This window comes from Agelaius tricolor, unplaced genomic scaffold, assembly GCF_023055355.1.
Source record: "Agelaius tricolor isolate 1412-34295 unplaced genomic scaffold, bAgeTri1.0.p SCAF_34, whole genome shotgun sequence".
NCBI classification, from domain to species: domain Eukaryota; kingdom Metazoa; phylum Chordata; class Aves; order Passeriformes; family Icteridae; genus Agelaius; species Agelaius tricolor.
The window spans coordinates 5,193,651-5,213,223 of NW_027269294.1; the positions used below are offsets into that span (position 1 = coordinate 5,193,651).

A 19,573-nucleotide genomic window follows, 5' to 3' on the forward strand; every position below is an offset into this window, starting at 1 on the left:
CTAAGGAGAGGAGTTAAACCCAGCTGGGGGCAGGTCACAGGTGGCATTGCCTGGGCTCAGTTTTGGGGCTGGCTCTGTTTCTTTATCGCTGATCTGGACAGGGGCACCAAGTGAACCCTCCCCAAGTCAGTCTCTTGTCCCAAGACATGGTTTAGTGGTGGACTGGGCAGTACTGGGTCAGTGATCTCAGAGGTCTCTTCTACACCATCCTATGAGTCTGCGTTTGCCTCCATAGCAGGACGTAGTAATTCCACTCCCCTACCATTTCTTGATTACACAGGAAAATAACATAAATCAACACGGAATTAACAAGGTCTTTAAAAGCACTTCCCTCAAGGGTGATTCATCTACAGATTGTTGTAACAGATTGCTTAATTGCAGAGTGCCTCTCAAAAGATTGGAAGTTGATTTTCTTTACCTTCTGAAAGGGTAACAGCTTTATCTTTACAACTTTTATATTTAATATATTTATAAAAGTGGTGATCATTAAAAAAGCCCCAAGTTAACCTGGATATTTGTAAAAATACAAAATCTCCAGAGAAAACAGCATGATTAGTTATTTTAAAAGACGGAGTTCATTTTAATGGCAATCTAATGACTTACTTATGCAGAGCAAAGATGTTTTACATGCTCTGCAGCAAACAAGAATTCCTCAGAACAATGAGCCATCCCATAGAATTCTTCAGGATTGCTACTGAGTTGACTCAACCCATGCAAACATGATTTTCCACACATGGAAGGAATATATACAAACCATGCCGAAGTTCTGCTTATGGCTGGCCTTGAGATTTTGATTGGATCCACAAAAACACAAAGACACAACAGAACAGAGCAGAAAGACAGCGGCACCATCCACAAAAGCTGAAAGGAGTCACAGAGGAGTGCACATACTTGTTTAAAAAGAGAAAAAAAAGAATAAAGCAAACACATTGCCAAGTGGCAATTAATGAGTGGCTCTAGGGGCAAAAGAAATCATAATGTGTTCCTCATACTTGACTGTCTCTGGTGTATAAAAAAGCTATGCCCCACTTAAATTGGGAATGCAGCATCCTAGAAGGGCTCCTGTTTCTCTACCCAGCTGTCAGCATTATCTACTGACAAACACACAGAACAAGGGTACAAAAATCATCTCCTAAGCAGGCCAGAAGACACAGGGGCAGGAAAAAAAAAAACCCAAAGAAAAACACAACCACTACCCCGATTTGTCAGACTCCAAGTGCTGCTACTTTTAGCAAAGCATGACACGCTTCAAATTTTATGACAGAAATGACATACTTGGAAATCTGCTGTACTACTACTACTACTGAGCTCCTACTTCTCCTTTTCTAAACAGTGTAACAATGCTTTAACAAAGTGCTTCTTGGGACACCTCCCAAGGGATTACATCTTAATGTTTCCAATTTGTAGCCTCCAGAAGAACCATCCCAGAGGTCTGCATCAGGAATTTACAAACTATTCTTTCCAAAGAAAGTTCATAAAGAAGCAGACAACATCGTTACTCCACACAGCCTCCTCCTGCTTTTTCCCACGTTTCTACACCAGATTCCTTGAAGAAATTCACCAGCTATTTGTCATATTCCTGAACCCTGCATATTGATCAGGAATATGCCTCTGTAGATATTGGATCGATGTCTTTGTGATTATGTATTTATATATAAAGAGTTTAACAATACTTGGTGTATAACAAAATAATTCTCCAAGCACTCATCTCAATCTTCAGAAAAGCTAACAAGCTAAAAGCTAACCTTCTTATAAGTGGTTTACAACATATCACAGCCCTTCACAATGTGATTTTTGAGAAATTTACTTCCATTTATGTTGTATTGGCAAAAACTGAAAATAAAGTGCACAGTGAGACTGTAAATAAGCCAACTATATTTAGATAATGTTGTGGCAATTTTTGCCAGCAACATAAGAAGCAGTGGGATTTTTGCCTGAAAATCACACACTGAGACCTAGCAAAAATCCTAACCACTGAGGGCAAAGCTGATGCTGCTGCCTCTAAATGAGATGCAGCAGAAGCCAGGGAAAGGGGAAGGAATTATGTTGTACAGACACTACAGAGGGGAGCTCAGGCCACTGCAGGACACCTAAGGACAGAGGTACCCAAGGGCAGGAATCCATACAATAGAGTTTTCACTACTTCCACTGCTCATGGAGTAAACCTAAGAGCTTCTAAATGCCTAAGAATAGAAAACAAAATGCTAAACTCCAAGTATTTTGTAAGCATCCCTACTTGAAAAATTCTCACAAGCGACAGCAAACACCAGAGCTTGCTTCTCCCATGCTTACAGACACATGTTCATTTGTATATTGTAATAATCCAGGGGTTGGTTAGCAGGGAGCATAATCCATTAAAGCTGTCTGTCCCCACCACCCCCAGTTCTCAATTTGCATTTAAAAGCATGGAGCCAGAGAAGATAAAGCTGTTAAAGACTGTTAGAAGCTTCAGCAAAGACAGACTTACACCAATAGCCGCATTTTTCTCTTTTGTTTTCCAAACTGCATTTGGGGCACAGGTCGCAATAAAAAAAAAGAAAAGGTGAATTTAACTTCTAATAAAATTGACAACTCCTGCTGTTCAGCTGATGAAATATTACCCTCATTCCAAGTACTTTTAGCAGCTGTATTCACATAGAAAGAAAAACTAGAGCATCCTTACAAATTGCTTGTAGCACTGTTTGTAGAAGAGTGAGTTTTATTTTGTCCTGTGACAAGGCATTTACATCTTATGGATGACTTACAGTAAACAGGTTATTTACCTGCCTTATAATGCATTCTGGCTAATGATTAACAGGGAAATTAATGATCAAATCAATAGCTGCTTTCTATATATCACTGCCCCAATTCTTGGCACTATATGCATGTGGAATACAGGCCTTTCCTTCTTACTAATTGCCCAGCTGCTCATACTGGTAATAACATCCAGAAAAACAGACACACAGGACCCTTAACTAACTGGGAATATTTATGAAATACGAGGGCTGTGAAGCACAGAACAATTCCACACTTTAAAAAGCTGGAAAAAATAGAACCCATAAGGCAAGAGTGAAGTGACCCAGCTGGATGTGGGCACACCTGTGTACACACTGACAGATCTGATCTGGTTATCGAGGTACTTGTTCTGGACTTTCTCAACAAGATAAAGTGCACTGCAGCTGATTATCACTTTCTGACTAAGTGTAATACTGGAAATCAAGGCACACTCTTGGGCTACAGTGTAATACAGATTATTGTTTCTAGTAAATTATTTATTTGCAGGCTGCACAGGAAGACAAACTGGCTCTAACAATTTCACCCGACCATGGTTAATCCTATGAAGGAAGGGGCAGAAAGCAGAAAAACCAAACAAAACCCACCCTGAGCATCACCTATTGGGAAAGCTCTAGGTGAAGTACACAGATGTAAATCGAGGGTCTGGCCTTTTCAGAAGTGGTGAATTAGAAACAGCAGGCAAGTCTTGTGCAACTCAATACCTGATTTTGCAATGTCTTGTAGCAACCTGGATTTTATCTGCAATTGTAAGGCAGACTTGCAGCCCCAGCAGGAGAGCACAAAAGCCACCTCTAGGGCATCAGGCCAGACAAAAGCAGAGCTGATGGTGGAACCAGTGCCACTGGTCCCACAGAAACAGGCCAGGCTGGACCCTGGGTATTGATTAGAGCCCTCCTACAGTCTCACACAAACACAGAGGTGATTTTTGGCTACAAAGCACAGCCAGCAGATCTACTCGTGGATTTACTTGAAACCTCAGAAAATAGAAGCCTTAAGAGCAAATATTTTGGTGTAATAGTGCACTGCCCAGAGCAGTTTGCAAACAACTTGGCTATTATAAAGGACGGACAACTGTGGCTGAAAACCATTCACAACTGCTACCAGGAGCAAACTGACTGTATTTTAAATGAAATATACTTGCCATATGTCCTAACATATAAAATAAATTCTAAATTACGCCGAGTCTGACATACAAAAATCTGTGTCCCCAAAGGCGAAGAGAGGAACAGCACACAAGACAATGAAAAGATTTTCCCCAAACATGTAATTAAAAAAAAAAAAACAAGGCACTGTATTCAAAACAAACTGTCACAGTTCTGTTTTATAGTGATAGAGAGGTCACCTAGTCCACTGCCACGCCTTCAGCAGCATCAGCTCTACATCTGCCATCCCTGAGATACAAGCCTAGGCACTCCTGAAGATTTCCACAAATCAATACTATCTCCCTAAACAATCCATTCCAGTGCTTCAATATTCTTGAAACTGAGAAGTTTTTTCCTTCCCTTCCTGTGTCTAACCTTTACCTGCTTTCCTGCAATTCAAACCTTGTACTTCCTGCCCTGTAACTTCTGCCCCACAGATAACACCAGGGTGATTACAAGGCAGCCAGCAGTACCCAAAATTTACAATCATTTCTCTCCAGTCACTTGACAGAATTAGGGAACAGATTGGGGAAAAAAAAAAAGCCACAAGAAAAAGCTGGTATGAAACCAACTTGATTTGCTGTGTCAGTTTGAAAGTGGAGTACTGATAATTAAGTACAGTTACTAACCTCTTATTCCATGTAGTCAAATATAGTTCTACCTTGCACATGGGCTGTTTGCAGCAGTCCCATGCAAGTCTGCAGACAAGATGGCATTTATGGTTATCTCTTATCCATCAGTCCTGTGACTCCTCCAAACAGACATTAGATTAAATTTCTCAAAACCAAACCATGTCATACCGTGTTAGTTGCTTTTCACCTCTTTGTTATCTCCCAGCTGTCTGCAAATAGTTTGTCTGATAATTTCTTCTGGCATTTCTCATCTCCACTGACACACTTCTAATTCCCCACGCCTTTTATGTCCTTCTTAAATCAAGGCAATAAATACACAATTTTTTCTTTCAACTCTGAATTTTCAGCAATCCTGATAAAGATAACCTCTCCTTTGCAGACAATCAGTAAGTTTGAGAACATCTCACCTATTCTATGTTGGATATCTGTTTGAGGTTTTTGGCCTGGGCTGGTTTTCTTTAACCTTACCTATTTCTTGCTACTTTTAATTATGTTAGCTGACTGCAAAATTACTGTTTTTAAAGAAAGGGCAATACATAGGAGCATTGAAATTTTATCTTGCCTACTGTTATCAGTTTTTTCTCCCCAAGGAATAGCAGGCTAACACTTGCTGGATATTGTCTTTTTTCTGCTAACATAAATAGAGTTACTTCTTGTAAAACACACCTCACAGGAAACATGACCAATGCACCTTGAACTTGCAGTCTTGCTCTCATTTTTACATTACTCTTTCACTTTCACATTTAGTGGCTGCTCTATTTTCTTCCTGCCTCCTTCCTGCTGGAGTTTAACATGTGAGTGAGGAGGAGCTCAGTTTCACCGAACCAGACATTTAATACAGTGCTTTGGGACCTCAGTGCTCTTCCCAGTTCCTTTCTCTCATTATACTTGTCTTCATCAGATCTTACTCACAAACCCTCTGAGATGGTGAACATCTCCATCCTTTTTAGTTTGCCTTTCTTCTTCCTGCCCTTCTAAGCAAAGAAACATAGAATCATTTAGGATTCTATGAAAAGACCTTTGAGTCCAACCATTAACCCAACATAAGCATTTAAGATCATTTCCTAGTCCCTGTATCCAAAAGATTTCACTTCCCCAGCTGATTTTTCCCAATCTGACTGAAGCTAATCTATGTCTCCCCACTAACTATTCTCTCTTTCCTGACATCAGAAGCATGGTCACTGGCAGACTCCTGTTTGTATCACGCCTTCCCAGCTGATGTTTATCTCCTATTTGTTATTCAGATTTTTAACTCTACCAGAGACAGACATTATCATCCAAATTCTATGCCATGGGTGACACCATTTGTTATCTTAAAGCAGCTTTGCTTACTTGAGCTTGCTGTTTTGGTGGGGTAAAGCACTTGGAATCTTACAGAAGTTTTGAGCTGAGGGAATCTCTCTGAGTTACCACAAACCCAATCTGGACAAAGCAGGTAAACTCTCAGACACACAAGGTGGTCTGATAGGTAGTTTGATTTACAGTCCATGGAAGAAGAGGCTGACCAACAAACCTTCAAATAGAAACCCCACATGTAGGACTACCACCACATGTGATATATGTATTTTAATCAGACTTTCCAGTGGCTTTAATTTCTTTACTTTAGTCTAGAACTACAAGCAAGCATATTATGTACAAAACAAGCTACTTTTTTTAAACACATACCTGTTATACAAGTTATCCTGACAGATCTTTTGGAGCACTGAACTCAATCTTGACTGTACACTAAAATTTCCAGTTCTGCTTGTTTACCCCTTACCTTTTTTCCATTAGTATGAAGACACCTAAGGCATTTGATTACTCCCTGACTTATCTTCTGGCCTGTCCCATGACCTACATGACTAAGCCTATTTCCCCTCCTCCTCCATCCCCAGTTTTTGAGCTGTTGTCTATGTTGCTGTTATTTAGATTTATTCCTGGAATTTGTCATCCACCAGGTTTTGCTTTAAAGCTCTTTACGTAGGGTCAAAAATCAGTGTTTTTCTTTCTATTAAGCATCAATTAAGTTCTCAATGTTATTTTTTTCCTGCAAATCCATCTCTTTTTTTAAAAAAAAGTAGGAGGTGCCAAAGAATGTACACTTTAGATCAAATGCATGAGATGAAAGCATCAAATCAGACTCACTGAAAACTATCATTAGTAGAAATGAGAGAATTGCCTATACTTCACATTATTTTGCATACATGTAAAGTTAAGATAACAACTTACTTTGCAAATATTCAAAAGCCTGTTGTTGAAATGCAACATGTAAAAGTGGGGCACCACAATAATAAAATGACCAAGTTTATATATGCAACAGAATGTATCAAAATTACAAGGTTAGTTTTAAATCATTTATGAAATTAAAGTTACAATGAGGGAAATATATATATATATATATATATATATATATATATATATACACACACACATACACATACATTCAGTCTTTTCAGCTTTCCTTATTAACTACCTGATTCCCTAGTTGTAGCAAAACTAATATTTCTTTGTTAAACAAGAATATAACTTCTATAAGCTGTGTTATCTGAACACGTTACTACGCAACGGAGTTGCAATTCTTGTAGCTTTACAGGCATTTGAATTTGTAGGTTATTATTCTACATTTTGGAGATAGACAAAAATCCCTTTCTTTTTTCTGTTTCTATTTATGCAGTGCATAAACACAACTGAAGGAACAGATATTTCTTTCCAGGTATATGATTGTATTTGCTGGCATGAGAGAAATGCTAAGCACAAAAAGAAACAGAAAAACTCCCAGCTGAGGCAGGTAGAAAACTGCACTGAATAAATTCAATTGTGTGCCTGTTGTCAGGCTATATGCTTCTTTACTATGTTCTATTATTCCATGACCATAAAAGAGAATACAGTAGATTAATACACACAATAAAAGAGCCACTACCATTACTGCAGTTCAGTCTGATAATCCCCAAATTAATTAGATTTGTCCTATGCATTCCAAAGGGAAAAAAAAGCCCAACATTACAGATTGGGAAGGAGGAAGACGAGGAGCTGCAGTGGCTGTTTCAACACCAAACTGCTCCTTCAGAACAGGGGGCTCTTGATCTGCCAGCCTGGAAGAACCAGGCTAACCAACAGCTGACATTTGAAAATCTTGATCCTTCCCTAATCAAGCAGCTCCACACCTGCCTGCCTCGTGTCTTGCACACCATCACAGAGCACCTCACACTTCCACTGCTGAACTGATTGCAGGATTATACTGTCCAACCTCATTCTGAGAAAATCCTCTGCACAAATACCAGATGAAAAGCTGTTGAGAATTTACCTTCCTAAGTCAAGCACACTTAAGACAGCTTTCCTGTTTGGTACCACATATCTTTATCCATCTTATTTTCCATCTTAGTAAAACGGACTATCCCAATGTTTATTGCACTTAGTTGAAGAGGCAACAGATGGAGCAGCTTTCCTGTGTCCCATTCAAAATTATTCTCCCATACTCCCCAAAGCACAATTCACAGCATATGTTCCTCATGCATCACTCTGGGACCTTATCAGCTACCTTGTGGTTTGGGTTTTTTCATCCCCAGCCCCCAGCAGATAGAGTTTTTCTGTTTTGCCTGTAAAGCTCCAATTGATGCTTTCTGTATTGTCACCATAATTTACTCTCAAGAAACACTGTTAGGTTAACACTGTGTAACCCTGATTCTATAATCTTACTGCACTTTTGTATTTAGCTTTGGAACTGATTTTGTAGCCTAATATTTATTAGCCTTAGCTACAATACAAGTGATAGAAACTACAACTTCCACTTCCTCCCTCCAATTATTCATACACAAATTGTTTACTGTGGATGAAAAGCACCATTTAAAATTAAAGAAGGTATTAACAAAAAAAGCATAGAAACACAGAATGATTTGGTGTTGTGCTGTGAACTGCTGAAGTTTCCATCTGTTAGACTTTGATCATTTAGGGTAATCCAAAATCCTACAGGACACAATTTCTCTTACCATGGATCAGCTTCACTTTGCCTACAAACTGAACTTTTTTTTCTAATGTCCTGCTGAATTCTACTCCAGGAAAGTGTAGAGAAAGGATAGACAGCTTAGTGTATCATGCTCACTATCGCTGGAGGAGAGCTGATGTAGTTAAACCAAGACTTGTTAATTAACTGCTCTAAGATGGAGATCATGCTGTAATCCCATTCTGAACAGATTTTCCTCCTGAGGTTCATTCCTACCTGCCTGCTACTGTCATCTTTACACTGCTGGTATTTTCCTTTCCTTAACTTCTGAACAGTGCTCTATTTCTTCCAGGACAACTCCATGATGCTGCAAATAACCTAAAATAAGGTGCTGCCAGGGCCCCTTCCTTCTCTCATGTTCTAAGATATCACAGATCTGTAGCACACAACTTGCATCTTGTGCCTACCTTCCCTTCTCCCCATAAGCACTACCAGCTCTTATTAGGACATGACAAAGTAAAAAACCCAAGGAAGAGACACTGCTGGTGGTCTGTGGACTCAAAGTCCACTCATCACATATGATCCTTTATTCCATCCTTCCTCTCACTCCCACCAATTTAAACAGCAGCAACCACAACTGAGCCCAAAAGTCTGATGTCTCCTACCTGCCTGCATGGTCCTCGCTCTGTGTGAAGTTATCTGCAAATGTGACAGAGAGAGGAATTTGATAGCAATTGTTTTGCCCCTTTTATTTCTTCATTATGTATGTTTCCCCAATTGCCGCCTTTTCATGATCTCATTTTCAGTTCTATTTTCATGCTATTTTCTCACATTTTGATGTCAACAAGCAGACCAGGAACCTACCCACTTCCTTCTTTCTGGCACCTCCTCTGCAATACTTTGAACACCTCTGTACAACTCAACCCTGGGGTCAATGTAATTAGTTTCTTGCCTTTTTGGCCCGGTTATTTCTTTTTCAGCAGTCATTCTTCAATCACAAAATGTAAAGACATTAACTATTGGAGAGACTCCTGCTCCTGGACAAAGACAGAAGATCTTTCACCATTCCCAGTGCATTGTATACATCATCAGAGACAAGAAACTGAAACCTCTTCAAGTCATGGCTTTCAGGAGGCAGTATTTCAATACTACCTTCTCCCAGTATATAAGACACACTACATCCTTTCTACTTCACAATCCACCAAATCCTTTTCATTTTTTCATTGAAAAAGAAGACAGGAAAAGAAACCTCAACCCTTGCACAAGCTATGAACATGTGCACAGAAAACTGAAGGGAAGGGAAATAATTAACAAGTAAGAATTGCTATGAAGGTCCATCTAACTAAACAGCTTATAGGAAAACCTGTAAGGTTTAAGTCTGAGCCACATTGATTAAAGCCAAAATGTTAATGCCTATAGAAGTAGAAGACAAAAAGGTCTATGTAAGTTGTCATTATTAAAATGCCTCGGGGAAACTTTCTTATGGTAATTTAATCTGAAAAGGTTAAAACCTTAAACGGTATTATGTTCAGTCTGTAGGCTGTGCTTCCATACAATGAAAGAGGAACATACAGCTTGCTCTTGCAGAAACACTGACTGCTGCTATGTGACCCGTTAACTCCACAGATTTAAGGGAAAAGCCTAAAGAGAAACATGCCACAAAGTGCTTAAGCTTCAGGCAATGCTCAACGCTTCTAATGGGCTGGAGAACACCAGAACACAGAGCTTCCTATGAAACCCAGCACCAGCTAAAAGCCCAAAGACCTGGTTACACATAAACACTCAGAAGTTCCAGCACAGTCAAGATGCTCTCACAAAAGCAAATTTACCTTCTGCAACTCCACTGGAAAGACAGGCTGAGCTGGCAGATTCTTTTTAACCCTCTTGTGGCATGCTCTTACAGAAACAGTTTCTCATCTCACCCAGAAATTGCTATGATTTTCAGTTGGTGTCTTGCCTCCATCATTGTTGAGTATTAAATAAACCACAAATAAAACAACATGACTCTAACTGTAATGAGATAGTTTTTAACTGAAAACTCCTACTAAAAGGAGAATTCAATCTTCAACCAGATCAAGATCTTCTGGGCTAGGGTCCAACTAGCTTCAGGATTCTAGTCAAGCATAAGTGAAAGATGCGGGAATGGACAAAAATCTGGCAAAGTACAGAAGTAGAATGTTGCCTATTTACACATCTAAAACACTGGTAAGAAAAATTCCCTTTAGAAACCAAACCCTTTTATTTAGGTAAGGGATTTTTAATGCCACATTCTTAGGTGTGACCTCTGAGGACACACTAACAAAATGAATTATTGAATTTCAGGCTGAGATGAAAGAGAAAAAAGCTGTATTTAAAGACGTAAAAGGCTGTCCCAAAAAGGAAAGAAAGGGTGTTCTCCAGAAATATGGAGAATAAATTCTAAGTAGTAAAAAACTTGGATTATAGCAAGAAGAAATCAATGCAGGCTAACATATGGAATTTTTTTTTTTTCCTAGAAGAACTGTGAAGCATAAGAGCAGATGAAGGCAGCATCTTCAGCTTTTCCTGTCTGGTGAAGGAGATGCTGGACTTGATCTTTCTGAACTCCCAACCTTCTCAATTGTCAGTTGCACATTTGAACTTTACACGTGGTAAATGTATAACAAACACACTGGAGGTTTAACTTACTTCTTAAAGAATCTTGCAAATTAATGTATTATGCATTCAGATCCTTCTTTGCATGATGATCTGCAAGGATCCTGGTAAGGTTTAAGGTTTAACACAGGATACAGTTAGTGCTTGCCTTTGTTTCTACCATTTACAGCTCTACAAAATTAAGAGAGTCTAACAAAATCTATATACTCACACCCTTCTTGCAACCACTGGAGAGCTACAGCTCCCAAGATTGTACTGAAGCTCTGGAAGCACAGGGAAAGGCTCTGCAGCAGCCCTTTCCAGAAGGAAGTAGATTAGAAAAAAAGAAGCAGATCACTCCCAGACAGTCTGAGACCTGCGTGACAAAAACTGAGTCATTTATCACCTATGAAAGATTAATACTGAATTACTCATGTCCTCTAGAGTAAATTGATAGAAATCCCAGCAGCTTTTGGGTTTCCAGTAGCCCAAGCTCAGGTATCTTTAACTGTCTCCAATGTGCTGCCTCTCATCTTTTCACAGCAGTCTTGGAACTGGGGTGCTGCAAACTGCAGTAGAAGCACATACCTTGGTTAATTCATAGCAAGGGAAACTCCCAAGTTTGTAGGGTTGTACCCTACAAAGTCAGGATACTCCTAATTCATCTCAAATTTACTCCAAAATGCACTCAGATTTTTGCAATTAAGAATAGGCTACTCCAAACCAACAAAAAGCTCACTAGTTAATTGCTCAATAAAGCCTACACAACCCATTATAATTTTAATTATATTACTGACTTCAAAGATGGTACAAAGAGATCTAAAAATGAGCAGCTTCTTCACACTTCATCTGTCATCATTTACAACTCAATGTCTGAATCTTTTCCTTCATCTAAGTAGGAAAAATGCACTTCACTACAGCAGACTGAAAGTCCCTGAACAAAAGTCACAGAAGGTTTACTGAACAAACCACTATTTTTCTACATTGTCAGACAAAGAATCCAGAACTTGGAATAAAACTTGTTACTCCCATATAATTTAGATAGGAGTAAAAACTCTATCACCTACAATTTGCAACTTTCTGATGATACATGACTTTTGAGGGAAGAAGGAAGATAAATAACTTAGTAGCATGAAAAGGCAATACAGGTGAAGGGCTGGGGGAAGGAAATACTTGTTAGCTCTGGCTGACACTCAGAGGTTTTTCCTCTGAATTCTGCCCTTTATGAGGTTTCCATTACATTGCCAAAGACAAAACACCAGAGGCTCAACCCTTTGGAGTTCTCCAAGCAGGCAGAAGGAACTTTACATAGATAACAGCAATTGGCACAGGCCCTGCTGCACTTTAACGCTGTCCAAGGGAGTGACTCACACAACTCATACAAGGCTTTCAGATTTAATCAACATAAACCCCTGCTTCAAACTTGCAGTCAGCAGAGAACCTTACATGACCTCTCACACCCCTTTCTTACACTCAAGTCTACAGGTATTTGCATATTCTAGAGAACTATAAAACTATTAATCACTTAACATTATTGGTCACGTTAAATCACAAGGCAAACCTGATGCTCACGAAGAGATGAGGAGTTAGAAGAAAAGCTCTGATAGTCTGGGAATCTGCAAAAGGAACCATTGCACTGAATTTAGCACCAGCATGCATAGAATCTGGTGTCCTTTCTGAAAAAAAAAAAAAATACATATATATATATATACTTAAGCTCTGGGATACAGCTTCCCTACATTCACTTTTGGTAAAGAGGATGTAAGATCAGCTTGAGAGAACTTCTGTGAAGCTCTTAAAGAGTAATAGATTTGTTCAGCAGCTCTTTCTGATTTGTGGCTTTATTTCTTTTAAATTTCTGGGTTTTTTGGGTCTCTACTGATCAGGGACATCTACTTGCATGGGAATGCAACTTCAGCAATACAGTAAGTGGAAACCTGAATTCACGGCTTCATTCTCTTCCCTGATAAAAATCACTTAGACCCTCTTACATTAAAGTAGTTGCATGAGAAATACTTTAGTAATTACATGTTAGGATACCTCACAAGCAAAAACCACTTGGACACCACTGACCCAAATTCAGTACGTGAGAAATAAGGATGTGAAAAGTCTGACAAGATTTGAAATTCCCTGAAAAGACACCCAGAAGCTGGAAAGAAACTTCACCTGTGAGTGAGAACAAAGCAGCTCCACCTCCACCAACCTGCTGGGAGATGTGGAAATTTACCATTTTTACTTGTTGATTTATTAATTGCAGCAACACACTCAAGCAAAATTCCAAGTTTGGTTTAAGTTTGTACCAGACCAACACACACTGAAGGTGAGTTTGGTAGGAGCTTAAAAACATGATGTTATTTAATACCTTCCACCTCTAAATTCTCTGGTCTTGGGTATCTCTCAAACTCAAGAGCAATGGCTGGAAAAAAGAATCAGCTCTGCAGGGTAAACTATGCCCACACTTCCAGTGACAGACACTCTCTGGGCTGTGAATGAAGCAAGCTCTGCCTCCCACCAATAATCCCAGCTGCATCACAGCACATGGGAATGGTGTTCCTTTCCCTACTGCCTGAAGGTGTTCAATGGCATCTCCTCTGTCTGGAAAACATAAACCAGGAACACAAGGGAAATGCCTTTCTGCAGCCTGGTTTACACAAAGCTCAGCATTATCCACAGCTTGTATCAGAGTTGCTCTATGCCCTCATGGCCTTGGATAAATGGTATCTGCCTGTATTCCTACCCAATCACTGGAAGCACAAACTTGCTGCAGCAAAACCAAAACAACCCTAGAGACAGCATTACAAAATTTGGGTTATTCAGAATTTAACTTTTCTGTATCAACAGGCAAGAAGAGCTTAATGGTCCTTTTGAATTAAATTCTTTGTTTATCACATCATTTCTTAACTTCTGGTGTCTGTAACATCTTTTCCTTCCCTTCTGCTTTACTTTCACTGAAAATCTGAGTGTGAGGGTTCAGCACTCTCCCTCACATTTTAAGCTGCTTTCTGCTCCAGCACTGAGTGCCTGATAAGAAAAGTGCTGCAAGTAGCTGTTCTTTCTCTCAGCTGTCAGTGCAGCAACAAACTCAAAATGTTAAATAGATTTGTATAATTCAGCCTTTCTGGTTCTTTGAAAGATTTACCCCAAAAGAATTTTTAGGGCATTTTAATATTATAAATTCATAAGAAGTTTTTAAGAGGAGATGTTTAAACAGTGTGAGAAACATCTTAACTCTGAGGGTCACTCCTTGCCTATGTATCACTAAGACCATCAGGACTGCTGAAAATCTATTTAGGAAACATCCTTCAGGAAAACATGTCACCATTTTAGCTAACAAACTTTACATTGTTTATAAACTAGCATGTTACCAGACTTTAAGAAGCTTTTCTTTCTCAGTATTTCCAGGACAATCAGCACAAAAATAGAGTGGTATCATCTTGTTTAGCACTTATGAAGAGAAGTCTTTCCATTTTAGGCCATGAATACATGGCTGGGTCTGGAGCAGCTGTAAAAAGCAGAGCAAAAATTTGACAGTGCCTCTAAAGAAAAACCTTTCTCCTCTTCTACTGAATAAACTAAAATAAGGCAAGAATCGATGAAGCACTTGGTGTTTCTTCAGTGCCTTTACACAATGAGGGATGCAATCATCTGACAGGAAAGTCTTCCTAGAACTCATTTCACATGACAACAACCTCCACTTAACATAAACTCTGAACACACCGGAGCCCAGGATGGAAGTGCTCAGCGGCAAGTCTTAGAAACCACAGAACATCCTAAATTACAGTTTTGTAAAAACATTCCCTGCACGGTTCATACACTACCAAAAGTTCAATCAAACAAACGATCGAGGTGCCTGATGGTGGGAAGGGGGTGGCCAAGTGCCTCTTGTTTGTGGACAGATTGTATCACCCAGCAGAACAAGCTCCTGGTGCCGCTGTCAGCAGCCACCTCCTGGTCCCCTGCTGAAAACAGTGCTGAAAACTTATATTCCCTGCACAGCACCTTGTCTCCAACACCTCATCTCCCTTAAATCTGAAACAGGAGAACCAGGACCAGCCACCACGGCTGCTTTTGAGAGCAGCAGATCAGCATAAGTGGGAGCAAGGGAATACATGAAGGGTGAAAAGAAAAATCTCCTTGACTGAAGCTGCTGTACTACCCCATAAGTATTTCTAGGGTAATAACAGGAGTTCACAATCAGTGCTGCACAATTTGAGAAGGAAATGACCATTGCTGGATCTTGTGCTTATTTTATTTTTTTTGTACAAATCCAAGAACCATGTATATTGAGCTCCTCGAACCAGCCCATCATTTATAAACCCTATGTTTATAAAAATCAGTCTAAACAAATATCGCTTGTATTTTATATTTCTAGGTTGCATTTTCGTCTAAAGATATTTACCTAGCTCCTGTTCTGTGCAGTCAGCAATCACTTTCACAAGAGGAATGATTCCAGCTCTTACTGAGAACTTGGCTGTACTAAATTAGTCAGATTTCCCTGTAATAGACTTTTAAACATAAACAGGCTCTTACACACCAGATTATTCCACTTTCATGATTTTAAAAGACTGCCTAAAGCTAGATGGCCAGTCTGCTATTCCATTTATAGGCACTTAATTGCACCCAGTTTTTATTCATTAGAATTTAAGAGGGCTTAATACCTCTGAAATTAGGACCCTAATAGCTGTTAGAAGTTGCATATTCACTTAGCAGCAAACAAAAAATCCAGAACTAGTCTCGGTTTAGACTATCTGTTTTAAGACACTATGCTGAGAACAATGTAGACATGCATCCTGTTTATTCAGCAGGCAAGGACATAACAGCCTTCAGAACTAGAAGGCTCTTTTACACCACCATGACAATGAGAGCAAGCACCACAGTTCAACCTCAGTACTTGCCTCCACCATCCTAGTAGGCAGGAGAGAAAAAAATAGAGGAATTTTATACTGGAAACATGCAATAAACCCTCTAGTACCACAAAAAAGTTACACCACTATACAGTACCAAAAAAAAAATTCAGTTTAACCAATATTCCAGACAAGTTTTATGCTGGCAGCACATTCAACTGACGCTCTGTTGATGAAGACAAGCCTTACCCTTCATGAATTTTCCTTCACTGTGACCCAAAGGAATAAAGACCAATAGACACAGGCTGACACGGGCTGTGCTCAAGACTGTACATTGTTCTAAGTAGATCTATGGATATACACTTATATATACATGTAATGTATCCTTTTATATACCCTTATCCTCACAGAAACAGAATTATCAGTGACATACTCAGGAGACTATGGTTTGTTAGGGAACACGAGTAAAAAAGTCTGTTTCTTTTCCATTCAGCTTAGACAGCTGACAAACCTCTTAAGGGGCAGGGTGATCAATTTCTTGATCAATTCCTGATCCCATCAACACTTTGAAGTACTTACAGAAGAAGCAGCAATAAAGATTTGACACAATCTGTGCATATTGTGAGAAGAAACATAAGGAGTTAATTGACATTTTCCTACCACATATTTTTAGACAAACATAAAACCGATGTGCTGGATCAGACCCAGAGATCCATTAGCTCAGTTTCCTCTTAGACAGAGCATGTTATTGGAAGCTTTTCCAAGGGTCCTGTAAGGTCTGTTCCAGGTCTGTGAAGGACAACTGCCCTACCTTTATGGCACACAGAGACCACGGACTAGGTATTTTCCACTCTGAAGTCAATTACTTTCAAGTCTTTCCAAAACATCCAGTAACATCTGAGGGTACTAACATACAAATATAAATAAATTCACTATTAATAATAAACTTTGTTTTAAAAGTAAATATTTATTTATGTCAGCTATAAGGACAAAGTTAGTTTTTTCCATGGTAAGTCTGCACGCTCTGACAGAGATAACAAGCCATGAAACAAACATGTTTTAAACTATCTGCATCTTAGGCTCACTGGAAGGAAGACCTAAACAGCAGAGTTTTCTTGTTTGTTTTATTCTGGGTTTGTTTTCAATAGGGCTGTTTTGTTGGGGTTTTTTTTTTAATTTGTTTTTACCTTTTAAACGCTTCAGCAGGGTTCCTCTCGCATTCCCCGGGCTGCAAGAGACTTTGAATAGCAGGATCTCTTAGTTTGTCCTCGTATCCCTGGATCAGTCCACTGCGGCATATCTGTGTGACTAGACCTCGAATAAAGCCTCCAACACAGAGCGTGTCAGAGTCCTGGGCCCTGCAGAAATGGAAGGCCAGGGCCTGGCGATGCAAGCCTCGCTGCAGGTTTGCAGGTGAGCTTGGCCACAGTAACTCAGTGCACAGGGCTGTCTTCCCGCTGCCGGGCCCTCCTACCAACAACACACCCCAGGCAGGTCCTTTCCCGGAGACAACACCGCTGTTATTCCCAGGATTGGCTACGAGAGATGGTTTGTTGGCAGCGCTGCCGCCGCAGCTCGCTTTCTCCTGGAGGCAGTGTTGAAGCTTGTGGAAAACCCACTCCCTACAGTAAAACTGCTTTCCCTGCAGCAAGCTGGTTTGAGCCATTTTATAAAGCTTCTTCTCCTGGATGTGTCATAAGCCGCAGCACATCTTCAGCATCTCAGGAGCGGGGAGATGCCTCCGGCACGGGACGATCCTGCGCGCAGAACTTGGCAGAGGTGACGGCGACCGGGCACCCTTGCTCAGGGTAAAACTCAGCGGCCTCTCCTCTGCAGGACGGGTGTCAGTCCATCTGTGCGCTGTGCCGGGATCAGCACGGCACCATCACAGCTCAGCTGACATCGTGCAGCGGCGGCTGGGACCAGCCCTCGGCGAGACTCCTGGTGTGGCTCACGAGTTCGCGCAGCTCCATGGCTGCATCTGTGGCTCAGGCAGTTGTGCGTGTTCCCAGCGTACAGGGGAGACTATACATCTGGAAAAGCTGAGGGAAAGCCAACTCTGCAGTGTATACTAAACGCCTTTCAACTCTAGGCATTAATCTCTCTGGATATACATACAGAAAAAGCTGTCCATAATAAAATGTTCCTTCTGGGAATTTCATAAAAAAAAGCGATTTCTCTTCAGAGTACTATATACACACCACAAATGTGGCAAGTACCACTGACTAAAGCAGCCAGTCTGGCCGGCGAGCTTTGCAGACTTCATACATCTGGGAGAGTGTCCGAGAAGTGCTTCACATTACGGTTTCTTATGCAGCACAGGCGACAGGGGGGAAAAAAATGTTTACAGCTTCTTATTTCAATACATTCGTAGTGTCTTCTTCAGGAACTTGATTCTTACTGAACCTGTTCTCAGGTATCTCAATCGCAAGATGTCAGAAGAGACAACATCTTCCCCTAGAGCTCTGAAATAAAGGAGACAGCACTTTTAACCCTACATGCAAGCCATAATTCAGTCAGCTGCAAACGCAGACAACAAAGACCAAAGTCAAGGGCTCGTATTCCTTATTCTTCCTAATACTGCTGAATTAATCAAGAGAGCCGTTTTAAAGAAAATTTTTCGTTACGAGGCGTGATCAGCCACATGCAAAAAAAAATCCCCAACAACAAACAATGAGCAGATATGACAGTGGCCTCAAAACCACAGCAAGTCTTGCATCTTCTCCCGAGGAGAACCGAATATATCCTTCCATCCTAGAAACATTCCTCCCAGCGAGGCTTCACCAGCGAATCCTCTCCTCACCCCGTGTTCCTGCTGCCGGCTGCGGGCGTTTTCGGGAGTTTGTGCAGCAGCAGGGCAGCGCTGCTCCCCGCACGCTTCTTTGTTCGCGGCAGCAGCGGCGCCCGGCAGCCCCGGGGTCACGCCGTGGCACCCCGCGCCGCCGCCCCGTGCCCCGCCGGCACCGCGCACCCCAGCACCGCCCGAGCCGGCCCGGGCTCAGCCCTGCCCTGCCCGCCCGGGCAGCCACGGCTCGGAGCCGCCCGGCAGCGCGACCCCCTCCCTCCGGGGAACCCCGAGCAGCTGGGGACCGCCCCAGCCCTGCCTCAGCTCCGACCCCGTGCCCGCCGCCCTCCGCCGCGCACACACCCGGCTCCGCACGGGCACCCGCTCCGCGCCCGGCGGGGACCCCCCAGCCCCGGGGCCGGTGTCAGCCCCGCCCGGGCAGGGGCCTCCTCCCGCCGCTCGCTCACCTCCGTGGCCGCCTCGGCGCGGCGGCTGCTCCAGACGGCTCCTCTCGCCGCTGCCCGCGCCCCTCCTCTTCCTCCGCCCGGCCCCTGGGCTCCCGCCCCCGGGCGCCGCCGTGCCAGGGCCGCGGCCACCCCGCTCCGCCGCTGCCTCAGCCCGCCCGGTGCTCTCCCTGCTCGGCGCCTCCCTCGCTCCCCGCTCCGCCCGCCCCGGCCCCGCCTCGGCCCGCCCCCCTTCCCCTCCGGCGGCGGGGACATCTGGGGCGGAGGGAGACGGGCGGTGCCCCTGCCGCCGCCCCGGGCTTTGTCCCGGCCCCGAGGCCGCCCCCGTCCCGCCCGCTCCCGCGGCGCCTCCCGGCGCGGCCCTGCAGGGGGCGGCCGCGCCTCCCGCCGCGGGCCCGG

At 42.1% G+C, this 19,573-nt stretch overlaps 1 protein-coding gene across 1 annotated transcript in view; it reads right to left on the minus strand.

Moving 5' to 3' along the window:
- Positions 1–19,360, minus strand: part of ANKRD50 (ankyrin repeat domain containing 50) — a 40,056-nt gene extending 20,696 nt beyond the window's left edge. Inside the window, exons 1-2 of the mRNA XM_071452302.1 lie at positions 19,178–19,360; positions 17,113–18,390 (exon numbers count right to left, since the gene is read on the minus strand). Coding sequence (XP_071308403.1) covers positions 17,113–17,591 — 479 coding nt within the window. The 5' untranslated portion in view covers positions 17,592–18,390; positions 19,178–19,360. The remainder of the gene's footprint in view (positions 1–17,112; positions 18,391–19,177) is intronic.
- Between the last annotated feature and the right edge of the window lie 213 nt (positions 19,361–19,573).